Below are 24,730 nucleotides of genomic sequence, written 5' to 3'. Positions count from 1 at the left end.
AGTGCCTCTGCACAGCCTCTGCCAGCCCAGCAGCACCCACTGATCCCGGTGCAGAAACCTCCAGCAGCTCAGCATCCACCTCCCCTACACCTCCCATCGTTATCCCAGCCATGGCAAGGCCATTCTGATGCTGAAAATTGGAATTTCCTGTGACCCCAGGAACAGGGAACCAGCAGGTTTTGCACGAGACAATAACCAATGACCAAGGGTCACCTCTGATTTGTCCCTGGGGGTGACTCTGCTTTGCCCTGGGAAGCAGCCTCGTGGGTGCCAGAGCATCTCCTGGGCTTCTGCCTCTCCCTCTCCTGGCTCAGCTCATCCCATTGGGTCAGAACCATCCCTGCCAAGCACTGGCTGCCTCTGCAGTGATGCCTCTGACTTTACAGCCCAGGCACTGGGTACCACAGCTCTGGCAGCTGCAAAAGCACCGAGTGGGGAAGGGGACAAAGCCCTGGGTGCCCCAGGCAGGGTCAGCTCTGCTCCCCCAGCCCCACCAGAGCATCCCCCCCATGGCTGGGGTGGCCACAGCCAGCAGGATCCTGGCTGCCAGGGAGAGCTGCAGAGCCACACACAAAGACAGGAGTGGGGACAGCCCAGGGACACCCCAGCAGCACTGAGAGACCCACAGTACCCTGAGATGTTAAAAATACTCACATCATCTTTTGTTGCAACAGCAGAAGAGCTGCCTGAGCCCAGCAGGGGACACAGGACACGTTCCCAGTGACAGCCCCGCAGCTTCCCAGCTCAATCCCAGCAGGAATGAGGCTTTGCTGAGCTCTTCACCATGCCAGGAATGGCTGCAGGTGACAGGCACTGCCAGAGATAAGGCCACACAGCTCTGCAATGTGTTCTCACCTTCAAAGAGCTTTAAGAGACTGAGGAATTAGCAGAAGCAGCTCCTGGGCAGAGCTTTTGTCTGGGGCAGGAGGCTGGCAGGACAGAGCTGTCCCAGGAGGAGCAGAGAGACCCCGAGAGCTGGGCTGGAGAGGGAGCAGGGCATGGAAGCAGCTGGGTTTGTAGCTTTTCCTTGCATCTCATCAGAAACTGCTGGATTTGATTCCCTGCACTTGGGTATCAAGTCAGGGCCCCATCCAGAAAGCAATTTGTGCCTCCCAGAGCAGGCAGCCCAAACGTTTCCCATTAAAATGTAAATTTGGCAAAATTTCCTGGCGTCTCTTTTTCCTTCCTTAAGGTAAGAAGAATATGAACTTGTATTATTTTTCCCCTCACTGTTATCTTCCTCTCAGTTTTGTGCTAAGTAAAAAAAGCTGCCTGACACACACCTCCTGCAAATTAAATATGAATTGGCTCTGGCAGCACAACAGGGATCCAGATTACAAAGAGATGTGCTGAGCTAATTGGAATTATTTCTAAGAGGCATTAACCCCAGGAGGCAGAAGTGGAGCCACGAGTGCTCCCTGCACCCAGCAGCACCCTGACCAGGCAGGGGACACGATGGGGACAAGAGCCCAACCACAGCAGGGACATCACCACCACCTCCCCAGCACAGGGGATTTCAGCCAAAGAAGCTCAAAATGATTAAACCAATTATTTAAAAGATGATCCTCCACGATTAAAACCCCAAATCCCTCCAGAATCACCATTTCTTTTGCCTCCAGAACACAAATTTCTTTTCCCTCCAGAGCCACCATTTTTGGTTGTTTCCTTCCAGACACCTGGGGACAAGGAATTTCTCCCTCCACACCTCAGGAAGCTTGGCAGGGTCTGAAGGGTATTTAAAGGATCTGACTTTACAGCACTGGGAAAAACCTGAAAAGTGATCTTTTGCTGGTCAGCTACAGCCCAGGGCTCCCAGCCCAGGCCCCTGCTTGTCCCAGCTCATCAAAGTCCCACTGGAGCCCGTGGCTGCAGGATTAATGTGGGAGCACAAAGAATTAATTAATCTCTCTGCCTGCATTGCCAGGGGGGAGAATTTCAGGTGCAGGGGTTGCAGAGAAGAGGGGCCCCTTCTCCTGGCTCATTTCAGGTTCACTAAATTGGGGTTGCTCATCAGCTCAGCCCAGAGGAATCACAGCTCCAAAACCCCCTGGGAAGCAGGGGACACTTTGGGATCTGTCCCCAAGGACCAGGCTGTGCCCACTGTCCCACCTCCTCCTGGACACAGTTTGTCACCACTGCCCTGCCCTGAAGGGTCCTGAGAGCTGCTCAGGTCCTGCCAAGTGGAATTCCCCCAATTCCAAACCTTCCCTATGGACCCTGATCCAGTGTTTGTCCCGTCCTGGAGACCCCCAGGCCCTGGGGACAGGAATTTCCCTGGGGGATCCACCAGCTCCTGAAACCCTGGACTCAGACTGAAACCCTCAGGAAAGGAATTATCAGACCCAGCCAGCATGAAGTACCCAGAGAACCATTTGTGGGGAAATAAAATAAAAAAAATAAAAAAAAAAAAAGAGGATCTAATTAAATCAAAATATAATTAAATGAATAGTTAATTTAACAATTCTGCAGTGAAAACCCCTTGATCTCTGGAGTTCTCCTCCCTGCCAGCATCTCTCAGGCTCTGCCTCTCCCCAGCCCTCAGCTGGAGCAGAGGGGACACCCTGTGACACCCCTGTCCCCACCCCCCCTGTCTGGAGCCCTCCCTGGGGACTCCCATCCAGGGAAAAGCACAGCAAAAAGGGGAAAAAAAAAATAAAAATAAAAATAAATGGGTGTACATAGAGCACGTTCCCCTTAGGCCCCTGAAAAATTCCAGTCCCAACGTTTTTTTAACAAACTGGGGGAAAAAAAAAAGGAAGCTGAGCTGCAGCCAAGTGGAATTTCCTCCAGGAAAGCAAGAAACCAAACCTGACAAATGTGTCTGGAGTGACTCGGGAGAGGAGGAGATGCTGTCTGGGGATGAGGACTCTCCAGATGGCCTCAAGGTCCCTTCTGGCTCTGCTGGCTCTGCTTCTACAGCCTCATTCCTTAAATCAGCATCCTGGGGAAAGGCTCCAGGCATCCTGCCAGCTCTGGAGCAGGAAGGGCTGGAGGAGGCATCAGGGGATCTGCATGTGGAGCTGGGAAAGCAACCTGGGGTTTTCCATATAATTTTTTTTTTTTTGCAATTTTTTTTTTTCCTACAACCTCCAGAGAGAAGCTCCAAGGAGCATTTTCCAGCAGCTTCCTCTGGAGACAGCCAAGCCCTGGGAGAGGCAGCACATCCCTGGCTGTCCCTTCCCATGCTCTGTCACAGCTCTCTCCTGTTACAGGCAGACTCATTTCTGCTGCAAAACCCAAAACTGCAGCTCAGCATCCCCCTCTATGTGTAAAAATGGCCAAGCTGGACAAAAAACATCTCTGCTGGCTGTGAGCACAGAGGGAAAAATCTGAGCTCTGAGCAGCTGGCTCAGGGTGCTCCAGCTGGAAGGATTTTCTCCCACCCTGGACTATCTCCCAGTCAAGGCATTAAGAAAAAAAAAAAAAAAAAATCAGAATGAGATGAACACAAATATTGTTTGAAAGATTTAATCAGCTACAAATTGCAATGTTGTGTTTCCAGCTTCATCAGCCCTGGTTTGCTTTGCTCTGAGGGGAGGGCATTCAGGAGCAGCATTGGTTGTGTTGTGGGGGAAGGACAAGGAGTAAATCCAGCACTGATCACAGCTAGAGATGGGCTGAAATGTGTAAAAAATAAATTAAACACATTCTCTGTGGCCCCTTCCTGCAAGAGGAGATACTCCTGGGCTGCTCTCCATGTTCTGCCTCCAAGCAGTTAAAAAAGTCCCAAAAAAGGCTGCTTCCAGCTGGGAAAAGGGCTCAGCAGGACCAGCTCTGCCACAGACAAATGCCCAAACCAAAAAAAGCCACAAAAAAGCTGAAAAGCCACAGCCTGCAGCAGCAAGAACGGCCCCGTGGGTGCTCAGTGGAGCTCAGCAGGAAAAATCCCATCGGGAAGCAGGAATTCCCAGAGCTGGGAGTTCAGCCAAGGCTCCTGAACACAAACCCCATTTCCCCAGTGGCTCCAAGCAGGATAAAAGGGCTCAGCCCCCCAGCAGGAGCTGCTCCTGCCTGGCCTCATCCTGTTCACATCCACCACTGCCGGGTGGGTTCCCAGCAGCTCTGCTGGGGAGGTTCTGAGGGTGGATTTTTCTTTAGAGGGCAAGGAAGTGCTCATTGAAATGCAAATTCTGCTCCGGGTGCCAGCGGGTCAGGATCCCTGAAAAATTCCAACGGGATTCCAAGGGCTGCAAGCACAGGAATCACCCTGCTCAGGGCTGCTCCTCCCAGCTGGCTGTAGTTCCACCCACAGGCAACACCCCCTCCCCACAGGCAGACACTGTCCCGAGTGGCACAGCCTCACTGCCCACCCGGGTTTCACCCCTCCCTGCCACGGGGCACCAAGAGGTGACCCCACACGGACCCCTCTGGGGACACCACCCCCCTACACACCCCTACAAGGCTCCATCTCCTCCCCCCCCGGGGCAGAGCTCCCAGGCTGGGGCAGCAGAGAGGTCAGGATGAGCTTGTCTGAGAAATGCAACTCCAGGAAAAGGGGGAATTAGGAAAAGGGGAACATCAGGAGAGGGGGAACATCAGGAAAGGGGGAATTAGGAAAAGGGGGAATTAGGAAAAGGGGAACATCAGGAAAGGGGGAACATCAGGAAAGGGGGAACATCAGGAAAGGGGGAACATCAGGAAAGGGGGAACATCAGGAAAGGGGGAACATCAGGAAAGGGGGAACATCAGGAAAGGGGGAACACCAGGAAAAGGGGAATTAGGAAAGGGGGAATTAGGAAAGGGGGAATTAGGAAAAGGGGAATTAGGAAAAGGGGAACATCAGGAAAAGGGGAAACAGCAGGAAAAGGGGAAACAGCAGGAAAAGGGGAAACAGCAGGAAAAGGGGAAACAGCAGGAAAAGGGAACATCAGGAAAGGGGGAATTAGGAAAAGAGGAACATCAGGAAAGGGGAAACATCAGGTAAAGGGGAATTAGGAAAGGGGGAATTAGGAAAAGGGGAAACATCAGGAGAGGGGAAACAGCAGGAAAAGGGGAAACAGCAGGAAAAGGGGAATTAGGAAAGGGGGAATTAGGAAAGGGGGAATTAGGAAAGGGGGAATTAGGAAAGGGGGAAACATCAGGAGAGGGGGAACATCAGGAAAGGGGGAAACATCAGGAAAGGGGGAAACATCAGGAAAGGGGGAAACATCAGGAAAGGGGGAAACATCAGGAAAGGGGGAATTAGGAAAAGGGGAACATCAGGAAGAGGGGAACATCAGGAAGAGGGGAACATCAGGAAGAGGGGAACATCAGGAAAGGGGATGGCAGACCTGAGGGTGAGCCCAGAACAGATCAGGGAATTGCTGAGGAATGAGGGGGCAGAGAGGACAGAGCAGGGGGGGTGTCACCCCAGAGCAGGGTTGGTCACAACCAAGATGGAGAAATTGTCCAGATCTCAGGTGGCAGCAGCTCCAGGCACCTGAGCAATGTCCCAGGGTGTCCCCAGGGCTGGCCAGGCACCTTCCCAGCTGGAAATCCAGCAGGAACCAGGGCACTCCCCCAGCTCCTCGTGTCCCCCCTGAATCCCAGCTGCCTGCCACGTTCCAGTTAAACCAGTTCTTAAATTCAGAGCAGCCCCAAAAGCTTTAATTTTCAATGAAAACACAAGAGAAAATGTCACCCATACCCTGTTTACTTCCAGAACAAAACCAAGAGAGGGAAGCCCACACTTAACAGTCAGAGATCATTTCTTGTCTACACAGGAACCATTTCAGTGTCAGTTTTCTAAAGCAGCTCAGAGTTTCCCCTCAGTAGGAGTTTTGGTTACTTTTGGAGCCAGAGGAGCACAGCTGTGGCACCCTGGAACCTCAAAACCCCCTCTTTTCCACCTCTGCTTTCCTTCCAGTGCAGACAGAGTGAAGAAACACACAGAGAAAGTGTTAAGAGGGGGATGAGACTCTGTTTTCATCATCCCACCCTGAGAATACCCTCACTCCTCTCATTATTGCATTTCAGGGCCTGATGATGGTAACAGAACAGGTACTGGGGATGGGGAATCAGCCCAGAGCCCAGATTTGGGTTGGTTTCTCAGCTGTGATCCTAATTAACAGAGACCCATCACCTGCTGCTCTGCTTTTTTCTCTTTTTTTTTTTGTTTTGTTTTTTAACCTTTATGCATTAACCTTGCCATAACCCCTCAACCTTTTTGAACAAGGCCAGGAACACCCATTCCCTGCAGGCACACAGTGCCCAGTCCACCAGCTCCACCAGCAGAGCCTCTTCCCAGTCTCAGGATGATGCTGGGATCAAGCCATACTTGTGCCTCAGGATTTCAACTGTAGATGCCAGAGCACTGCAGGGTGAGACAGAACCACAGGGAAAAGCATTTTGAGGATTAAACTGCATTTTTTTTTGTAGGGAAGAGCAATCACCTAGATGCAGTGATGCATTTTGAATCCAGGAAAAGGTGAATTCCAGAAGGGAGAGTGGTTCATAAAGGGGCTCAGAGCTTGGAGTGCTCCCTGGGAGCCTCTGAGCATGCTGGTAATTAAACTGAACGTTAATGAGGTTTGAGTGCTATGGGAAAAGAAGGAAAAACAGGGCCTGACAGTCAAGAAAAAGCCAGAGTTTCATTCAGCAAAGGGTGCTCACCAGCCAGGACGAATGATGCTGAACTTCCCTGGCACAGACAAATCCACCACAGTGGAGCCCAAACGAGATTCTGGGCTCTGGAGATCCCCCAGGGGACCCCCATCAATGATGAGAGAGAGCTGGGGCCACAGCTCTTGGAATTCCTGAAAAAAAAACCCCAGGAGATGTAGTCACCAGTCCTGAGGATGGGCTGTGCAGGGGGGTAACAGAACCCAGGGGGTGTTGGGGTGTCAGGGGAGGGAGAATCCCCCCCCTCCTGCTCAGCTCAGCTCCTTTTTTAGGGTCATGGCCACCTCCCAGTTTGATTTCTGAGAAGAGCTCAGGTGCAGGGAAGCCCCAGGGATTCTCTGGCTGAAAACTTCTCAGCTGCACCCATTTTGTTAAAGAGAAGAAAAGAAGCCAGAAATCTCCCAAGAGACTCGGGGCAGGGACAGGGGGGGTCTGCCCAGCTGTACCCCAAACAAGGAGCTGTGCAGGGAGCAGAAATCTGGTCCCACCACCCCTCCCCCACCCCGTGGCAGCAGCAGCAGCAGCAGCCTCACCGTGACACTCAGGGTGCTGCCCTGGCAGCTGATGTTGGCACTTGTCAAAGCCAGGGGTCCAGAGCAAGCTCGTGCCAGGTCCCTGATGAAGGGGTGGTTTGGGACACGGACCCCAACCAGCTGGAAGGAAGGAGAGAGCAGGGCTGGAAACCCCTTGCTGAGCCCCCAGCCCTCTGAGGGAGCAGCGAGGGGAGAGCTGCTCCCAGCCCCCACCCCGGGTCAGGACACGTCCAGAGCAGTCACAGGGGGGGGGGGGTGACAAGGACCAGGACCTGGGAATAACCCCCAGCACCCGGTGTGCTCAACAGCCCCAGCCCCGAGCTGCCCCCCAGCCCCGAGCTGCCCCCCAGCCTCACCGGTGTGAACGGATTCAGCTCTTTATTCAGCTCTTCTGAACGCTGCAGGACCAGGGTAACGGGGCCCGGGAGCAGATCGTGCAGCAGCTCCTCCGGTACCTCCACCCGGCAGTACCTGGGGGCAGCCGGACCGGGACCGGCGGGAGGGGCTGAGCCGAGCTGAGCTGAGCCGAGCTGAGCTGAGCCCCCCCCAGGGAGAGGGACCGGACGGGGCTGCCCGGGGCTCGGTGCTCACCTGAAGAGTCGGTCCACGTCCCCGACACAGATTGCCAGCGGCTTCCGCCCGTTCCGCCCCTTCAGGCTGTAAATGCTCCGCACGGCGCCGGAGTCCTGGGCCAAGCAGGCCACGCCGTACACCGTGTCCGTGGGCACCGCCACCAGCCCACCCGCCTGCAGGGCACGGGCGGCCGCCGACACCGCCTCCTGCCAGCCTGGGGGAGAGAGCGCTGGGTCAGCGGGCCGGCCCGGTTCCGCGGTACCGGGACAGCACCGCCCCCCACACCCCGCACCACAACGCCCCCCGCGTTCCCTCCGGCCCAGCCCCGGCCCCGGCCTCTCCCCTCCGCACCGGGCGGCTCCGTGCGGGCGGGCAGCAGGAGGCGGGAGCTGCGGGCTTGGCCCAGCCCCGGGCCCGTTCCCGGGGCTCGGTCCCCGGCCTCACACCGCCCCGCCAGGGCCGCGCCTTCCCCTCGCCCCGGCCGCTTCCGGCCCCCCGCGGTGACGCACATCCGGGGCGACGCCGTTTCCATAGCGACGCGGGGAGGGATGGAGGCGGCGGGCCGGGCCCGGGCCCGGTTCCCCGTGGGCGCTGAGCGGAAAAACCCCGCGGGGGTCCCGCCGGTACCGCCCCAGGTGCGGCCCGACCCGCGGAGCCTGCGGGAGCTGCTGGAAACCCGACAGAGGAGACTGCGGGCCCGCATCGCCGCCTGCGAGGAGCTGAGGGCCGAGATGTCCGCCCTGCAGGCCGCGCTGAGACCCGAACCGGGGCAGGACCCGGTCCCTGGCCGCCCCTCCACTCCCGGCCACGGCGAACGGGGAGCGGGGCCCTGAGGAGCGGAGCCCCGGCCCGAGCCGGCGGGCCCAGAGGCGTTGGGTGCGTGCGGGGCACCGAGGAGGCCTGAGCGGGTGGTACCGGGTCAGAACCGGGCCGGGAACAGAGCCTGGGACTTTGTTCCCCTTGTCCCACCTTGATTTGCACTTTAAAATAAACCAATATTGGCTCAGCCCTCGTCTCAGCTGCTTCTTGCTGAACGCATCTGCTCGGGGCAGGAGAGGGGCCAGGGCAGGGTTTGGGTTTTTAAAAAGAAAAAATATTAATAATTTGTAAATTCTTCCCACGGCTGAGTGGAGGGGGGGACAAGGAGTTCCTGGGTGAAGAAGTTTGCTGGGGGGGGGAGCTGGGTCCTCAGCCCCCTCCTGAGGAAAGACCATCACCACACAATGTTTAAATAAGCATTTAATTAGGATTCCATTAGTATTAATATTGCTTTCAATTCCAAAAAAAGTTAATTTCCACTTCTTTGCAGATATTTCAAAGTACAATATTAACTTCATACAAAATGAGCAATTAAGCAAACACCATTATTTCACATTTTACATTCTTCAAAAAAATACAAATTCATATTTACTCTTTTTTGTTTGTTTGTTTGTTTTTTCTTTTTTTTTTTTTTGGGTTTTGGAGATGCTCTTCCTTTGGAAGTACTGTACCTAACATCTTCACACTGCTCAATGTCAGCACATTTGTTCCCACGTTTCATAATTAAATAAATCCCTTTAACACCAAACACACATTCTCCAAAAAATGCTTTTTCTTCCTTTTTTTTTTTTTTTTTTTTTTTTTTTTTTCCATCTCCAAGACCACCGCCCAAACTCCCCCCCAAAAAAAAATCAACAACCCACACGCTGCTCCCCGGTTCGGCAGTGGCGGTTCTGGGGCCGGTTCGGAGGTTCCGAGTCCCGCCCCGTTCTGGCTCCTCCTCCGGAACACAACCGGGTCAGCCACGGGTCCGGTTCGTGAGGAAAAGTGAAAAAGACACAAAAAGCGAAGTTTATCAGCGCCCGGACTGCAAAAAAACACCGGAAAAAAAACTCCCGTGAAAAAAAAAAAAATCCTTGTTAAGAAAAAAGTAGAAACTGCAGTTGAGAAAGTGGACGGAATAAAGCGAATTTTGGGGAATTTTGGGCAGCTCGCACCCCCCTGGGAGGATGGGGTGGGGTGGTTCAAGCAGTCCCAGAACACACGCACACACACACAGAAAAATCCAGTTTAATTTGCATTTCTCAGTGCAGACACAGAACCCGACCTGGAGGACACGGGAGGGGGGGGATTTATCCAGAACCGAACCAGAGGGAAAACTCCAGCCCAGTCCGTGAGGATCAGCTCCAGGTAACACTTAAAAAAACCTTGACATTGGTTCCAAAACACTTTACAAACAGTGTAGCAATTAAAAACGATGCGATCAGAAATCATTAATTCATTAAATGCTTTTGATTTGTTTTTTTTTTTGTTTGTTTTTTTTTTTTTTTTTTTTTTTTTTTCTCTCCTTAACAGCTCTACCCGGGGTCACCAACACCCCTGAGGACCCCTCCTCCAGCTGGGATCCCCCCCAAAAAAACAGGAGCAGCTTCTCACCTCCACCTTCACCCCCCTGCAGCTCCACAACCACCCAGCCACTCCTTGCCTCCTCCCCACCTTGTTTTTATAGCTCTGAAACAGCTTTTTTTTTACACAGCTTTTTTTTTTTTTATACAGCTTTTATAACAGCTGGAAGAGGCTGCTGCAAACCCAAAAACAACACCCAGGGGTTGGGGAGGGGCTGCAGGGGGGGACCCTCCATGAATAAGGCAGGTAAAGACATCACAAAAAAAAAAAAAAATTAAAAAATAAAAAAGATCACAGAGACCAAGGGTGAAGGTGCAACAATCCTGCCCCAAAACAGCTCAGTCATTTCTTGCTCCTCTGGCAGGAGGGGAAGGGCAGAGACCAGGGAACCCCCCCACCCAAAAAATAAAATAATTAAAAAAAAAAAAAAAGAGAGAGAAAAGGCCTGGAAAGCACAGTGCTCTCAGTGGAAGATTTGCATAGATTGGACGTTTGCTAATGCTGCACAACTCCTACAGCCCCTGCCAGACAGACAGACAGACAGACAGACCCCGTGGGACAACCAAACCACCACCTCTAGCTACAAGTATTGCACCAAGCCAAGTGCTCATCTTTGCACAGCCCCTGCTCACTTTTTACTGAGAAAAAAAAAAAAAATTAAAAAAAAAAAAACAACTTTGCGAAAGTACACACACACACAAAAGAAATTGCAGCAATTTGGGTTCAAGAGAAAATAACCTAAAGTGCATTTTAGATACCAGGCTGAGGCTCTGCACACCCATCCTGCTGGACACACTCAGCAGAGCCCCCAGCTCCTGCTTTGCTCTGAAAAATTCAGTACCAGCATTTCTACTTCCCAGCCCTCTGCCATCTCTCCACAACTTTTTTTCCCAAAAAAAAAAAAAAAAAGCAACTTCTGGAGCCTTCAGCTCAACACCCAGACTGCTCCCTTCAGCCTCTCCGTGGTGCCCAGAGCCCCCCAATGTTGGTGAGCAGCCCCCCCCCACGTGTTTCAGCTCCTGCACCCAGCTAGAAACTGGAAGCAACCCAGTAAATCCCCACAAGCCACAGAACAGCAACCCCTCCAGCCCAGAATGACCCAGTTTTGGTCTCTGGTTGATCTGGGACAGGCAGATTGTGCACTGGGGGGGGGCAAAGTGCTCCCAGAGCCACCCCCAGGACATTCCCTGTCCTGGGAACCACACATCCACACCAGAGCTACCAGGGTAGAAATTCCTCCTTAAAATGCTCCTGTGAATGTGCCAAACAACAGGAGGGGGACAAGAACTGGCACTCAGGGGTCTGGGGGCTTTGCTGCAGCTCCCATCTCTCCAGCTGCTCCCAAACCTCCTCCTGTCCAAATGTCCAAGAGCTGCTGTCCCCCCCCCCAGCAGCACAACACTGGGTGACAATGCCAATGTCCCCTGGGAAACACCAGATCCAAGCAGACCCACAAATAAAAATCACAGAATCACAGAATCCTAGGGGTTGGAAGGGACCTCAAAGATCATCTAGTCCAACCCCCCCTGCCAGAGCAGGGCCCCCTAGAGTACATCCCCTAGGAACGTGTCCAGGTGGGTTTTGAATGTCTCCAGTGAAGGAGACTCCACAACCCCCCTGGGCAGCCTGTTCCAGGGCTCTGTCACCCTTACAGTAAAAAAATTTTTTCTGATATTCAACTTGAACCTCCTATGCTCCAATTTACACCCATTACCCCTTGTCCTATCACTGGTCACCACTGAGAAAAGCCTAACTCCATCTCCCTGACACTCACCCCTTACATATTTGAAAACATTGATGAGGTCACCCCTCAGTCTCCTTTTCTCCAAACTAAAGAGACCCAGCTCCCTCAGCCTTTCCTCATAAGGGAGATGTTCCACTCCCTTAATCATCTCAGTAGCTCTGCGCTGGACTCTTTCAAGCACTTTCAAACACCAAAAGCAGACAAGAGCACAGTGCCAGGGGGTGAGACACCCAGAGCCACGCTGCTCATTACCACCTCATTAACAGCTCCAATCAGTCTCACCTAAATTGCAGCCTGCCTGATGCACAAGAGGGTAACAGCAAGCCCAGTGCCCCTAAAAGTCACCATAAACCTGGGACTTGTTGCTTTTCCTAGGATCACACCGATAAAAACACAGCAGTGAGGTTGAGAGCTGCTCAGGAAGGACACACAGGACCTGCCCCCACCCCCCTGGGCTGGATTGCTGCTCTCCTGCCTGTCACCAAGGTGGTTCTGAAGATCTGGGCCAAGCAGAACTGAGGTTGAGGGGGGCTAAGTCATGAGCAGCACGGAAAAAGCACTTCCCTGAAGGAGGGAAAGGCTCAGAAGAGGTGGCAAAATCCCCCAGCTGTCACATCTGAGGCCCCATCAGAGCAAAGCCCCCAACTCCAGGGGGGCCTCTCACGTGTCCCCCCCTTGCACTGGGGACCATTTTCCAACAGAAAATGAAACTGCAGGGGAAAAACCCCAAGGGGGCCACCACACCCCTGACAAGAAGAACACACAAACCACTCCATTAACCTGTGTTCTGGGCGTGCAAACCTCACTGCCACAACAGCCTGGGTGCCCCTGCCACAGCCACTCAGTGACAGGAGAGTTCCCAGGCACAAAACCCTCCTTGCACAGCCTCTCCCTCCCTCCTCTTTGCTCTTAACAGGACACAGCTTCACCCTGCTGCACAAAACACCTGGAAAGAAGCTGCCAGAGAGAGATGCAGAGCCCGTTCCCTTCAGCCCATTTCCATTTCTGGGGCAGCAGAATCACAAGGGAAGAGGAAAAAAAATCACTTGAGCCACAGCCTCAAGTGTGACCACGAGAGAGGTGTTGGCAAGGCTACACAGAACATGTCACACAGAGGGCTAAAAATCTGCCAGGCAGCCTGGGGAGGTCTGGCTGCACTCACCCTTCTCCCCCAGCAGGTAGAGAAAGCAGCTCTGATCAAATAGAGAGAGAGTGAAAAGATCTCTGTCCACTAGGAGTTTGCATTCCTTAATTTAGTGTGCAGAGACACTCCACATTAATTGGCTTACAGTCATTATCTTTGTATCTCACTAAGCACAACACTGTAAACTGAATAAAGACTATTTAATATTATTTTCTTTTAACACGAGACTGACAGCCAAAGCCAGAAAGATGGATAAAACACTATAAAATTACATCTTTTAAAATAATGCAGCATAAATAAACCATTTAGAATGAGACTGCATTTATTGCAACATTACAGGCTTTTTGGTGGAAGGGGAGTTTGTGTTTTATTTACCCTGAGTAGGTTAGAATATAGACTTTCAGTTTGATATGAAAAACTACTATGTTGTGTAACATCTTTTAGTCAAGAAATAGCCCCGTGCACAAAAAGCTGGCATTGCAGTAGGTTGGAGGCAGATTCAGGCAGAAATTATTCAGCTTAACAGGAAAAAAAAAAGAAAAAAAAAAAAAAAAAAAAAAAGAAGCATCTATGGACAGCTGCAGGATAGACTCACTAAATTCAAACTGAATTTATGTTGAATCATTCTGAAAATTTTCCTGGAGTTGTTCCTGACAAAAGATGAGAGTAACCAGCAAAGGCACCATACTCCTGATTGAACAGCTGTGGGGGTTCAGAGGACGACTGAAAAGAGCCAAATAAATCAAAAGAGAAACAGGCACCCATCTGACTACACCTGGGACTCACTGCATCCTTCACAGAGAGGCAAAGGAAACAGACACTGGAGCCTGAGCAAGCAGGGGCTCTGATTGTGTTTGCACGTTGTGTCTGCCAGCACACACCTAAATCCTAATGGAATTAAATGAACAAATCTATCAGGAGCACAAGGTCCTTGTGCTTTACTGAAGCAACTCCCCCAAAGTTTCCATTGGCTTTAGTAACAGTGTTAGTACAAAGCAAACCCAGGCAGCAGCTCCCCCACTCAGTAATGTGACAATCACATCCCAATAAAATTGCAGATAAATCAGATTCTACAACAATGCCATTTTCTACTACAGCAAATTCCTTTCCTGGGCTCCCCTCATAGTGCATGGTTAGTATCAGACATAAGAGACAGAGTAAAACTATAGACCCAAGGAGTTGTAACAAAGACCCACTCACTGCCAGTACCTTAAACCCAAACATAAGTGATGTGCAATTGGAGACAAAACCCCCCCCTTTTTCTTTTTAAAATCTTTTTGCACACGAGTAACCTTAACTTCTGTGTTCACATATGACAAGCAAAAGTGACAGACAGTGCAGCCAAAACAGTTCATATATAACTTAGCTTTTTCTTTTTTTTAGGTTTTTTGTTTTTAACCTTTTCTTTTTTTTTTTTTTTTTTTTTTAAGATAGATTCTCAAAGATGGATGTACCTGGGATGTGACTAAGATGACATCTGTGAAGCAGAAATAAGCCACAAAACTTCCAAAGAGGAAGGAAAAAGAATCGATCCTTCAGTTTCTGCTTCTAAGGAGAAGGGTTTTACCCTCCAGGTGCAAAGGAAAAATCTGGAACATCTTCACTTAGAGAAGCTGCTATTCAAACCAATTTCTTCCTCCCCCTGCAGTAGTGCTTCGATTGGAATTATATTGGATGGGGTTTCAGGGCTTTGGAGGGACAGGAAGTCTGATACATCCATGGCACTTAATGTTTCAGTCTGTGAGTCTGAAGGGGTAACTATCTGACTGCTCTGCCCACATGAAGGAGAAGAGGAAGAGGAAGGAAAGGTCTGAGGCTGCAGCTGGGGAGCTGGCTGCTCCAAAGCTTTTGGATCAGGTGAGGAACATTCCTTCTTGATGGTGGCTTTGTCCTTGGCAGAGTCTCTGCAGGCACACTGACACTGGCAGGCCTCCTCCTGCTTGATAATAATGACAGGAACACTGAGACCAATCTGCTGAACAGGGCTTCCTGAAGGTGAAACAAAGACAGAACACAACACAACTACATAATTTCACAGCAGGGAGAGAGAAAGCATCTTTGTTAAATGAGACTGCGTGCACCTTGCAGCAGAGCCCACGTGTGACGTGGTTTAAGGGCAGTGAAAACCCCCTCAGGGTTTGCTGCTTGTTTCATGTTGTCATTTAAAAGAACAAAACACAAGCTTTGCCCTCAGACTATGAGTCTACAGCAGACTTCACTTAAAACTGCACTCAGAAAGGTAAAAACATTTCAAAGATTTTCCTCCAACAGTTCTGCGAGCAATAAAATCACCACAAATCCTGCTGAAGCCAACAGTGCTGCAAACACACAGAAAGGAGAAAAGAAAATTCTAGATGCTTACCTGTGTTGCCAGCTACTGGTAATGCAGTAGTAAAAAAAACCTTTTCTACTACTTTTGGAACTTGTGGCTGAAAAGAAAACAGAAAAAAAAAAAAAAAGTGAGAATTGATTCCAATCAAATTTCTGTTGTTCAAATTTTGAACAGCTGTAATCAGAAGAAAGAGCTACACACACTCCAAAGAGAACACACAGGAAAATTAACAAAAAACTGTAACATTTAACTTGGTTCTGGGCTGCATTCTGGCTATCCCAAAACTCAAGAGTATTATTTCAGTAATCCTAAAGATGGGGAGCAACCACCTGCAGCACTACATGCTTGTTAACACATCTTGTGGTTTTTGATAGCAGAAGTCTGTCACTGGGGAGAGGAAAGCAATTTTTTTTCTGCACTCTGGATTTCTGCTTTTCATTTATTTCTCTATTTTAGTGGCTGAAGGGGTGCCACGTTTAGATGTATCAGTATGATCTCCATCCTACAACACTGCCTTCTGCTTTAGAGCCTCCAACTACAGGTTTGCTCCCCTTCCTTTTCAGAAGGGGAAGAGGGGGAAGGAGAGATGCTTCCAGCTCTTTCAGAGCCACGCTGGGATATACTAACCATTTGTTCTTGGCTTTGTGGAGAACCAGTGGCACCATTTAGGATCCATTGTAAGTTCTGCTCTCCCATGACAATGCTGGACTGCAGGATAGCAGTGCTCTGAGAAGGAGTAATTGTAATGGTTGGGTTACTGGTCAGGACAGAGTTTGCACCAACAGGCACAGTCTGGACAACAGCTGGCAGGGCCTCGGGGGCACTGGGTGCTGTCGGGGCAGGTGCCCCAGCAACCACTGAGAGTCCCTGGACCATGGGCTGTGGTGGGGTCTGAGTGTGCTGCAGGAAGTCCTGGTGACTGGCTGCAAACTGTGTGCTGTGAGGAACAGGCACTTCTGGGGATTGTAAAACAGTTGCAGGGTTCCCAAATGCAGCTTGCTGTGAGCTGGTTCCTATGGATGAGGGAGCAGCTGGTGCTGCTGAGGCTTGTAGTGCTGAGTGGGAAGGCTCAGAGAGGCCGAGCTGCAGAACAAGGGGGAGAGACAAGGAGGTTGAGTCCCCTGCAGGCGGCGGAACCGCAGCCACCGCGTCGCCATCGCCGTTAAAACCTTCAATCAAGGCAGCTGCCAAGAGAAGCAAAGCAAAATAAATAAAGATAAATAAAATATAAACCCATCAGTTCTCCTAAAACACGAATAAGGAACTCTTTTGATTAACTCTTGCAGTATAATCTGTACCTGTCTGCTGAGAGTCGTCCTGGTTGGCGGCGTGATCCGGGCTCTGAAACATCGACTCGAAGATGCTTGCTGGTGAGATTGTGCTGAGGTCCTGTCCGTGTGTCTGGCAATTGAGAGGAAGGAAAACAGCAGGAAATGTTACAGCTCAGGTCTCCATAAAACGTGCACAAGCAGCATAGGATTGTCAGAAATACCCCTCCAGTTAACCAGCCACCTTCAGGCAAGGCAACAGATCCCCCTTCCCCCGTGTAAAGCACCGCTTGGTTTTTATCACTCACGGTTGATTTTAGCAACATAATCAGTAACTCCTTACAGAAATAATCAAGTTGTTCCAAAGTAAAATATATTCTTCTGCATCCACACTTTGGTTAACCCTTATTCCTTGCTTCTAGCAGCATAATTTGTTCCTGGCTTTTTGTGAAGCCTTTTTTGGAACAGAAACAGAACAGCTTCACTTAGGTCATGTCCTGGACTGTTCCATTGCTGTCACCCACACTGCTCTGGGAACAGCAACACTAAGTCATGTGTACAGGCTCATTAGGGTGTGCAAAAGGCTGTTTTTTTGTCAAGAGAGAGCCTCCTGCATGCTGCCACCAGACACACAAAAGCAGCATTCAGTACACCTGAACCAGTTCTGTTCAAAGACCCTGATCCTGTGGAATCATAGAATCACAGAATCATAGAATCCTAGGGGTTGGAAGGGACCTCAAAGATCATCTAGTCCAACCCCCCCTGCCAGAGCAGGGCCCCCTAGAGTACATCCCCTAGGAACGTGTCCAGGTGGGTTTTGAATGTCTCCAGTGAAGGAGACTCCACAACCCCCCTGGGCAGCCTGTTCCAGGGCTCCGTCACCCTTACAGTAAAAAAATTCTTTCTGATATTCAACTTGAACCTCCTATGCTCCAATTTACACCCATTACCCCTTGTCCTATCACTGGTCACCACTGGGAAAAGCCTAACTCCATCTCCCTGACACTCACCCCTTACATATTTGAAAACATTGATGAGGTCACCCCTCAGTCTCCTTTTCTCCAAACTAAAGAGACCCAGCTCCCTCAGCCTTTCCTCATAAGGGAGATGTTCCACTCCCTTAATCATCTCAGTAGCTCTGTGCTGGACTCTTTCAAGCACTTCCCTGTCCTTCTTGAACTGAGGGGCCCAGAACTGGACACAATACTCCAGGTGTGGCCTCACCAATGCAGAATAGAGGGGGAGGAGAACCTCTCTTGACCTACTAACCACCCCCTTTCTAATGCACCCCAGGATGCCATTGGCCTTCTTGGCCACAAGGGCACATTGCTGGCTCATGGGCATCTTCTTCCTCACAGGATTTCTGCTGGATCCCTTCACCAGCCCAGTTGCCTCCTTTGGACCTGCTCCAGCACCTCAATCTCCTTCCTGAGCTGAGGGGCCCAGAACTGGACACAGGACTCAAGCTGTGGCCTCCTCAGGGCTGAGCACAGGGGCAGAATCCCTTCCCTGGACCTGCTGGCCACGCTGTTCCTGAGCCAGCCCAGGATGCCATTGGCCTTCTTGGCCACAAGGGCACATTGCTGGCTCATGGTCATCTTCTTGTCTACCAGGACCTCCTGCACCAGTGAGCAGCAAGCCCAAAGCAGAGCATGCTGGAGGCCTGACCCAGCCACACAGACACCAGCAGCCACTCCTGGCTCATCTGCTGTGTTCCAGCTGACAGGAAAAGCACACTGCCAGAAAAAAAGAGAGCTCAGCTCCTGGTGAGGCAGCTGTGGGACAGTAACTCACTGGGTTTGAGTTCTCCCGAAGTTCTGAATCCGTTGATATGAGGCTTAAGTCACTCAGACAAAGAGAGTGGCTGGTATCCTGTGAAGAAGAAGCAGAAATTGAGTTACAGATTAAAAAGTAGTGCCAGAAATGCTTTAGGTTACTTTCTAGAGTCTGTACAACTCTGTCTACGCTGACTTTTTTTACCTCTGTGTGATCCAAGCCTCAGTTCTAAAATCCAAAGAGCAACACTACTAAGAACAGGATTTTAGTGGCTGTCAAGAGTTCTTAACATCTCTCTCACATGAATTCCAAAAATTAAAAACCCTAGAATTTTAAATTACAGAGGAATAAATCAGCAAATGTAAATCTTAACAATACTTATTTTACTCCACACACTTACCACACAGTATGTACAAAACAGTTATGATTCCCTCAGAAAACCCCAGCCCTGAGTCTTACACCCCTAGAACAAGCTACAGACCAAACAATTTCCTTCCCAAAGCCCAGTTTTACCCCCACCTACCACTGAAGCTTGAGGAAGAAGTGCTACTGACCTCAGATACATTGTTATTGGGAAGTGCATTATAGGAATGTCCTTTCTCATGGCCTTTCATGTGACTCTTGAGACTGTACTGTGTACTAAAAGTCTTCTCACAGCCATTGCTGGGACAGAAGAAGGGTTTCTCCCCTGTATGCAGCACAAAACCCAGAGAACAAACTTATAAACACTGTAGGAGACACCTAAAGCACACAGCAGTTGTAATATTTTATACAGACAACATTGTTTAATGCCACTTCAGACACTCAGGATTCTTGGGACTTCCATTTTATCTCATGAACTGACCCAAATCCAGAACATGCAGTTTTTATGTCTCATTACTGATACCTCTGTGAAACACCCATGAAATCCAAGCCCTGCCAAGCATAAATGGAAGTGAATAAACAGAATTTCAGGAACAGGAGTGTGCACTAGGCCTGACTGAACTCCATGAGGTTCCTGTGGGCAAACTGCTCCAGCCTGTCAGGGTCCCTTCCCTCAGGCTGCCATCACTCACAGTTTATGCACATTAGGATCCTGAGAGTTAGTACAAATTGAGTAAACTCAATGAAAAGAATAAACAAAGCCTTGTGACTTTACCTGTATGTGTCCTAACATGTGTTTTAAGGTGGTGGCTTGCAGCAAAAGCCTTTCCACAGCCATCATGCTCACACCTGCAGGGGGTAGCACAGAAGAGTTAGCACCAGGCTGCTCTGGGGCAGAAGCTCCAACACCAACAGGACTCTGGAAATCAGCCCTGGCTCTGATCTCTGCTGGAAATGGTGAATCTCCCAACAGCTGCTCTGCAGCCAGCAAAGCTCTGTCCAGCATGAAGGCAGCATCTGGGGAGGCTCCTTCATGGGACACCACAGCAGAGAAGCAACTTCATTTTAAAAACACTCTCAGCATGACACACGTTGATGTTTAAAAAGTGGCTTGACTGTTCTTGTCATTTCACCCATTTTTTACAGGCTGAGGGAGCTGAGGAACACACACACCCATTGGAATGCTGCCCCCCTTCACTCGTTTCTCATGAGAAGAGCTTTCCACTCAGGACAGTGACAGCTCCTTTTTGGCACAGGGAGCCCACGACAGGAGTCCCCCAGAATTGAAAACCCATCCCCTTACCTAAATGGCTTTTCTCCTGTGTGTGTACGGATGTGCTTCCTCAGGTCACTGTGTGTGGTGAAGTATTTACTGCAGCCTTCTGATTCACAGTTAAATGTTTTCCCCGTGTGAAGCCTCTGATGGGCTTTCAACCTAAAAAGCATGGCCAAAAAAAAAAAAATAAAAAAAAAATCCCTCTTACAACTCCAAGCTTGAGTGAGACAAGCCATTGGCTCAGGTGTGCAGGGCAGGATCAAGGCTGAAGATGTTCTGAAGGTTAGAAAGGAACTTAAGAAAGGAACTGATACCATTTCCAAAGTCCTCAAGCAAAACCTGACAGCTCCTTGTGCTTTGTGCACCATTTTTAATACTCTGGTAACATAAGTAAGCTGAATACATCTCCACAACTTCTGTCATCCTACTCTTGGTAGAGAATTTCTACATTTTGGGGGGGTTTCATCCATTTCTGTGCCTGGAGGAGGGAGCACTCCAGTTGTACCCAGCTACAGGAGATGTGACCAGCAGGTGAGAAACAGCCCCAGCCAGGAGGGGAAGGGAGAGAGCAGTGCCCACCTGTACAGTGTATTGAAAGCCTTCTCACAGCCCTGCACGTCACACTCAAAAGGTTTTTCCTTGGTGTGCACTCGAACGTGGATTTTGAGGCTGTAGGAGGTAAGAAAGGCCTTGCCACAGCCCTCCTGGTTGCAGACAAAAGTGTATTCCCCACGATGGGTCTTCTGGTGAGTGCGGAGGTTCCCAGCAGTGCTGTAGGTGCGTGGGCAGCCCTCAAAGGTGCACTGGTACCTCTTGACCTAAGAGACAAAATGCTGCATGCATTGCTGGAATCCCAGCAGGGGAGAGCTGCAGTTAAACATCAAAGGCAAAGGTTTGGACCCCAGAGACCAAAGAAATAAGGAAATAAATATTGCTGTTTGATTAAACTTAAAATTTCTGCCGTGGGTCACTGGGAGGGAATTTCTGTGGAGGCAGAGTTGGTACCTTCCCAGTTTCTGCAAGAGGCAGAGAGAGGCCATACAGAAGTTTCCAGAGTGGAAATCATGACATTTCAATCCTGCTCTCTCCCAGGAAGTAGAAGGAATCAGCCACCTGATCTGCTCAATACACTGATCTTCAATATTCATCACCAGGCTTTCATCTGAGTGCCAGAGCTCAGGGATCTGAGGGAGCCCCAGGGAGGGCTGGATGGCAAAGAGGTAAAAAAAAAAGGATTCCAAAAGGATTTCCACTGCTTTGGAAAGGCAACACAACCTCACAACAGACCAGCAGGAAGCTGCAGGTTCCCTGTTCTGTTCTAAGCAGAGCAGGACCTCAGCCAGCTCCTTCCTGAGGCACAGAGCACCCACCCCCCAGCACCTGGGTTCTCTCTTGATCAACTCTGCATTTTGTCTCCAAAAAACTGATCCTGACCTGGGGGCTGACACTGGCACCAGAGGAACCCAGATTAACCAGTGTGTAACACTCACAGGTTTCTATTTATCTCGTGACTGAACAACTCTTCTTTTTTCTTCATATGCACCCAAAAAGAATTTGATCATCACAGATCTGTGCTGCCAGAGTTGGAAGCTGAGAGCTGAATAAAATCAAGGGATTTCTTGACCTCTTGTCAGGTAAATAGAGGACACTTTGCTGGAAGCATTGAGCTTTTCAGAGCAATGGGAATTTAGGGAAGCTTTTAATGAGGAGCAACCCCCAGACCCCATTGTTCTGGTGCCTCACTGAGAACTGAACAGGTTTTAATCCTTCCATAAAATCACTGACCTGATGACCACTGTGTGCCAGCACATAAATGAAAGCTGTCAGATGGTCACTGGAGGTGCAGAGCAGCCCAGGCAGAAGTTACCAATAAACACCCAAGCACTGCAACAGTCCCAGCACAACTCAGGGGTTTGGTTGGTTGGTTCAGCCCCAGCACAGGCTGATAAAACCCAGTCCCAAGGGCAGAGAGCAGATTTCCCTGATAAGAAGGGGGCACGGCCTCAGCAGGGATCAGCAGTCCCTGTCTCCCAGGTGGATGTCCCCAGATAAAGAGTTTGAAGGCAGCTGAATCACCATTTTACACTCTGCAGGACAAGACATTCCCCACAGCAGCTCCCCTGACACACGAGGGATGTGACACAGGGCAAGTGAGGAGTCTGCTTAAGCTTTTGAGGTGGTTAAATTGAAATAAAATTAAAAAAAAAAAAATTCAATTATTGTTGGAAAAGGGAGGGTTTGGTTCCTAGCTGCCAACTGCAGAGGTTCAAAGGGTGGTGAAGACTTTCAGCTGAAGGGCCTGAGCACTCCCCAGCTCCCAAAGACCTGAGCTGTGCTGCATTAATTATTTCAAGAAGAATTATGCAGACAGAACAACACCAGCACCATGCTCAAAGCAGAATAAAACATTCTGTTAAAGCAGCACAAGTTTTTTTTGTTTTTTTTTTTTCAAGAAAGGGGGGAAGAAATAAAACCAGTTGAATTGCAGGTGCAGCCAGCACCACTCTGCAAGCTGCTTATCCCCCAGCAAGAGAAAACCCTTAGGACTGCCATAAAAAAATTTAAATATTTTAGCATAATATTTTAGCATTGAATATTTCAGCAAATATTTTAAATGTTTTACCCCAAGAGGGCAGGATAGAGAGGTTGCTACTATGAATATAACTGAGCAAAAGGAGTTTATTTTATTTTAGTTATGGAAGTTGATTGAACAAACCTCAGTTTCCCAACCAGCTGCAGAGCTGATCCCCCCCCAGCCCCACTCCCTCCCTGCCCAGTCAGCAGTAATCAAATTCCCCATTAACCTGAATTAACCTCCTCAGTTAATTAAGTTAATTAACCCATTAACCTCCTCAGAGCCAGCTCCTTTCTCAGCAGGGACACATTTCTGTCACTCTGGGACAGCAGCAGTCACACAAGTGGCTTCTTGCACCACTGACAGCACCACTTGCATGGCTCACCCCTTATATTTAACTCAAAAGGACCCAAAAAGGAGCAGAAAGCTGGCCCTGCCTTGGTGTTTCAGGCAGCTTTGCTCTGATTTGGGGCCTGAGGAGCCAGAATCCCAAGCCAGGCTGGAGAGATCCTCCCCACTTTGCTGCTGCTGGAATTCCTTAGGGAACCAGAATTAAAAGCAGCTCCCACTTTCAATGGGATCTTTTAAAGCAGCTGATTGAAGCTTTCAAAACACAGAAGGGGGTTTAAAGGTTTAAACTTTTGCCTTGCTTCCTTCTCAGCTTCCTTCTGACTGACACAACACCAAGTTTGGCACCTCCACCTCCAGCCTGGAATTCCACCTGGAGCTGGGATGTGATTCCCTGGAGGAGGTGATTAACCAGAGAATAACAGAGCTCACATCCCTTTGGTTACCTCCAAACCCAGGAAATCATTGCCCAACCAAAAGAAAACTAAAAGGCCACTAAAATCACCCCCCACACACACACAATAAATAAATATATTTTCAGCCCCCCTCTCTCCTACTCTCCACAAAGCAGCAGAATATCAGAGTTTCACCAGGTGCTGCCACATGCAGCTTTGCTGCTGCCCCTGGGTGGGGAAACAGCCAGCACAGAGCACTGTCACCAGCTGTCACCAGATGTCACACAGCAGGTGCTCTGCAGGGCAATTCCCTCTCCTACACTTCTGAAGGACAAGAGAACCCTCAGCCTGCCCCTTGGCCTCACAAACCCCCCCCATTTCCCAAGCATTCAAAGGTCCCCGGGTGAAAAAGCCCCAAAATAAGTGTAAAATTCAGCATTTCATGGAGCCACTTACTTCTTTCAGTTTGGTTTCTGGGCATTCAGACTGCAGAGTGAGTGTTGCTCCTTCAATATTCCTTGGCATAGGAGTTGAACCAGGATTGATTGTTAGATGAATCTGATCTGGAGAAATAATGTGTTGCACATAACCCTGGGACATTCCTTCATGATCTGCCAGTAAATGAAATCCTTCTTCATGACCCTCTGGTAAAAAAGGCAAGTGATCCCCACACTGCCCTTCATCCTCATCATCTTCCAGCACGCTGTGGTCCTGCTCTATCAGCACAGTTGTCCTGTCATAGACCGTCCCCGAGGACGCAGAAACCAGCCCGTTTTTCTCGGAAAACCCCATCATGTTCTCCTCGGGGGTCAAATCCTCTTCCTCCACCTCATAGTAGATAACGTTGCCCTCGGGGCTGTTCTCCCCCATGGCTCCCCGCCTCTCACTGCGATATCCTGCGACCAGACCGCAGTGGCTCATCTGCAATAAAAGGACAGAGGGGGGGGTCAGGCGGTTCTGGCAGCCCGGTCCGCTCCGGCCCGCTCCGGCCCAGCTTTGCCTCGCCCCGCCCGAACCGGGCCCGTTCCGCTGTAGGCACCTCCACCCCCGGGCAGTCCCGGGAGCCTCGGGGCAGGGGTGGAGGTGGGGACGGAGGTACCGACCGAGCTCCGCTGTCCCCTCCCGGGGTCCCGGACAAGCGTCCCCCCCCCCCCTTCCCCCCCTCTCCCTGGGCGCGGCGTTGTCCCGCCCGGCCCGGATCCACCGAGAGGCTCCGGCGGGGCCTGCGCGGGGCAGCGCTGCCCTCTCTTCCCGATGCCCGGGACCTTCCCGCCGCTCCTCCCGCCCTTCCCCCCGGGCTCACCGGGTTCCCGGTGGCGGCCGCAGCTCCTTCCCCGCCCCGGCGGCACCATGGTCACCGCCGCACTCACTTCCGCTTCCGCCCGCGCGCGGCACGCAGGGAGCGCCGCACCCACCGC

General features: G+C 50.5%; 2 protein-coding genes across 3 annotated transcripts; both read right to left on the bottom strand.

Moving 5' to 3' along the window:
• Window positions 1–5,616: 5,616 nt before the first annotated feature.
• Window positions 5,617–8,621, bottom strand: YRDC (yrdC N6-threonylcarbamoyltransferase domain containing). The gene is made up of 6 exons (XM_071767777.1): window positions 8,058–8,621; window positions 7,725–7,920; window positions 7,490–7,604; window positions 7,134–7,253; window positions 6,592–6,734; window positions 5,617–6,292 (listed from the first exon to the last, which is right to left on the bottom strand). Exons 1-6 carry the CDS (start codon window positions 8,407–8,409, stop codon window positions 6,229–6,231), a joined length of 990 nt encoding a protein of 329 aa, XP_071623878.1. The 5' UTR covers window positions 8,410–8,621; the 3' UTR covers window positions 5,617–6,228.
• A 4,539-nt stretch (window positions 8,622–13,160) lies between these two features.
• Window positions 13,161–24,729, bottom strand: MTF1 (metal regulatory transcription factor 1). 2 transcript variants are annotated; one of them, XM_071767491.1, is made up of 11 exons: window positions 24,616–24,729; window positions 23,769–24,233; window positions 20,574–20,812; window positions 20,022–20,153; window positions 19,494–19,567; window positions 18,910–19,043; window positions 18,374–18,451; window positions 16,610–16,712; window positions 15,939–16,495; window positions 15,342–15,408; window positions 13,161–14,968 (listed from the first exon to the last, which is right to left on the bottom strand). In XM_071767491.1, the coding sequence occupies exons 2-11, from the start codon at window positions 24,231–24,233 to the stop codon at window positions 14,580–14,582; spliced, it is 2,238 nt and encodes a 745-aa protein (XP_071623592.1). In that variant the 5' UTR covers window positions 24,616–24,729; the 3' UTR covers window positions 13,161–14,579. The 2 variants fall into 2 exon arrangements, with proteins under 2 accessions (XP_071623592.1, XP_071623593.1); XM_071767492.1 differs by having other exon boundaries at window positions 13,161–14,918.
• Between the last annotated feature and the right edge of the window lies 1 nt (window position 24,730).

The sequence above is a fragment of the Heliangelus exortis genome, chromosome 24, assembly GCF_036169615.1.
Source record: "Heliangelus exortis chromosome 24, bHelExo1.hap1, whole genome shotgun sequence".
Classification (NCBI taxonomy): Eukaryota; Metazoa; Chordata; class Aves; order Apodiformes; family Trochilidae; genus Heliangelus; species Heliangelus exortis.
Note: the sequence above shows the minus strand (reverse complement) of the source record. Positions and strands in the feature narration are given on the sequence as shown.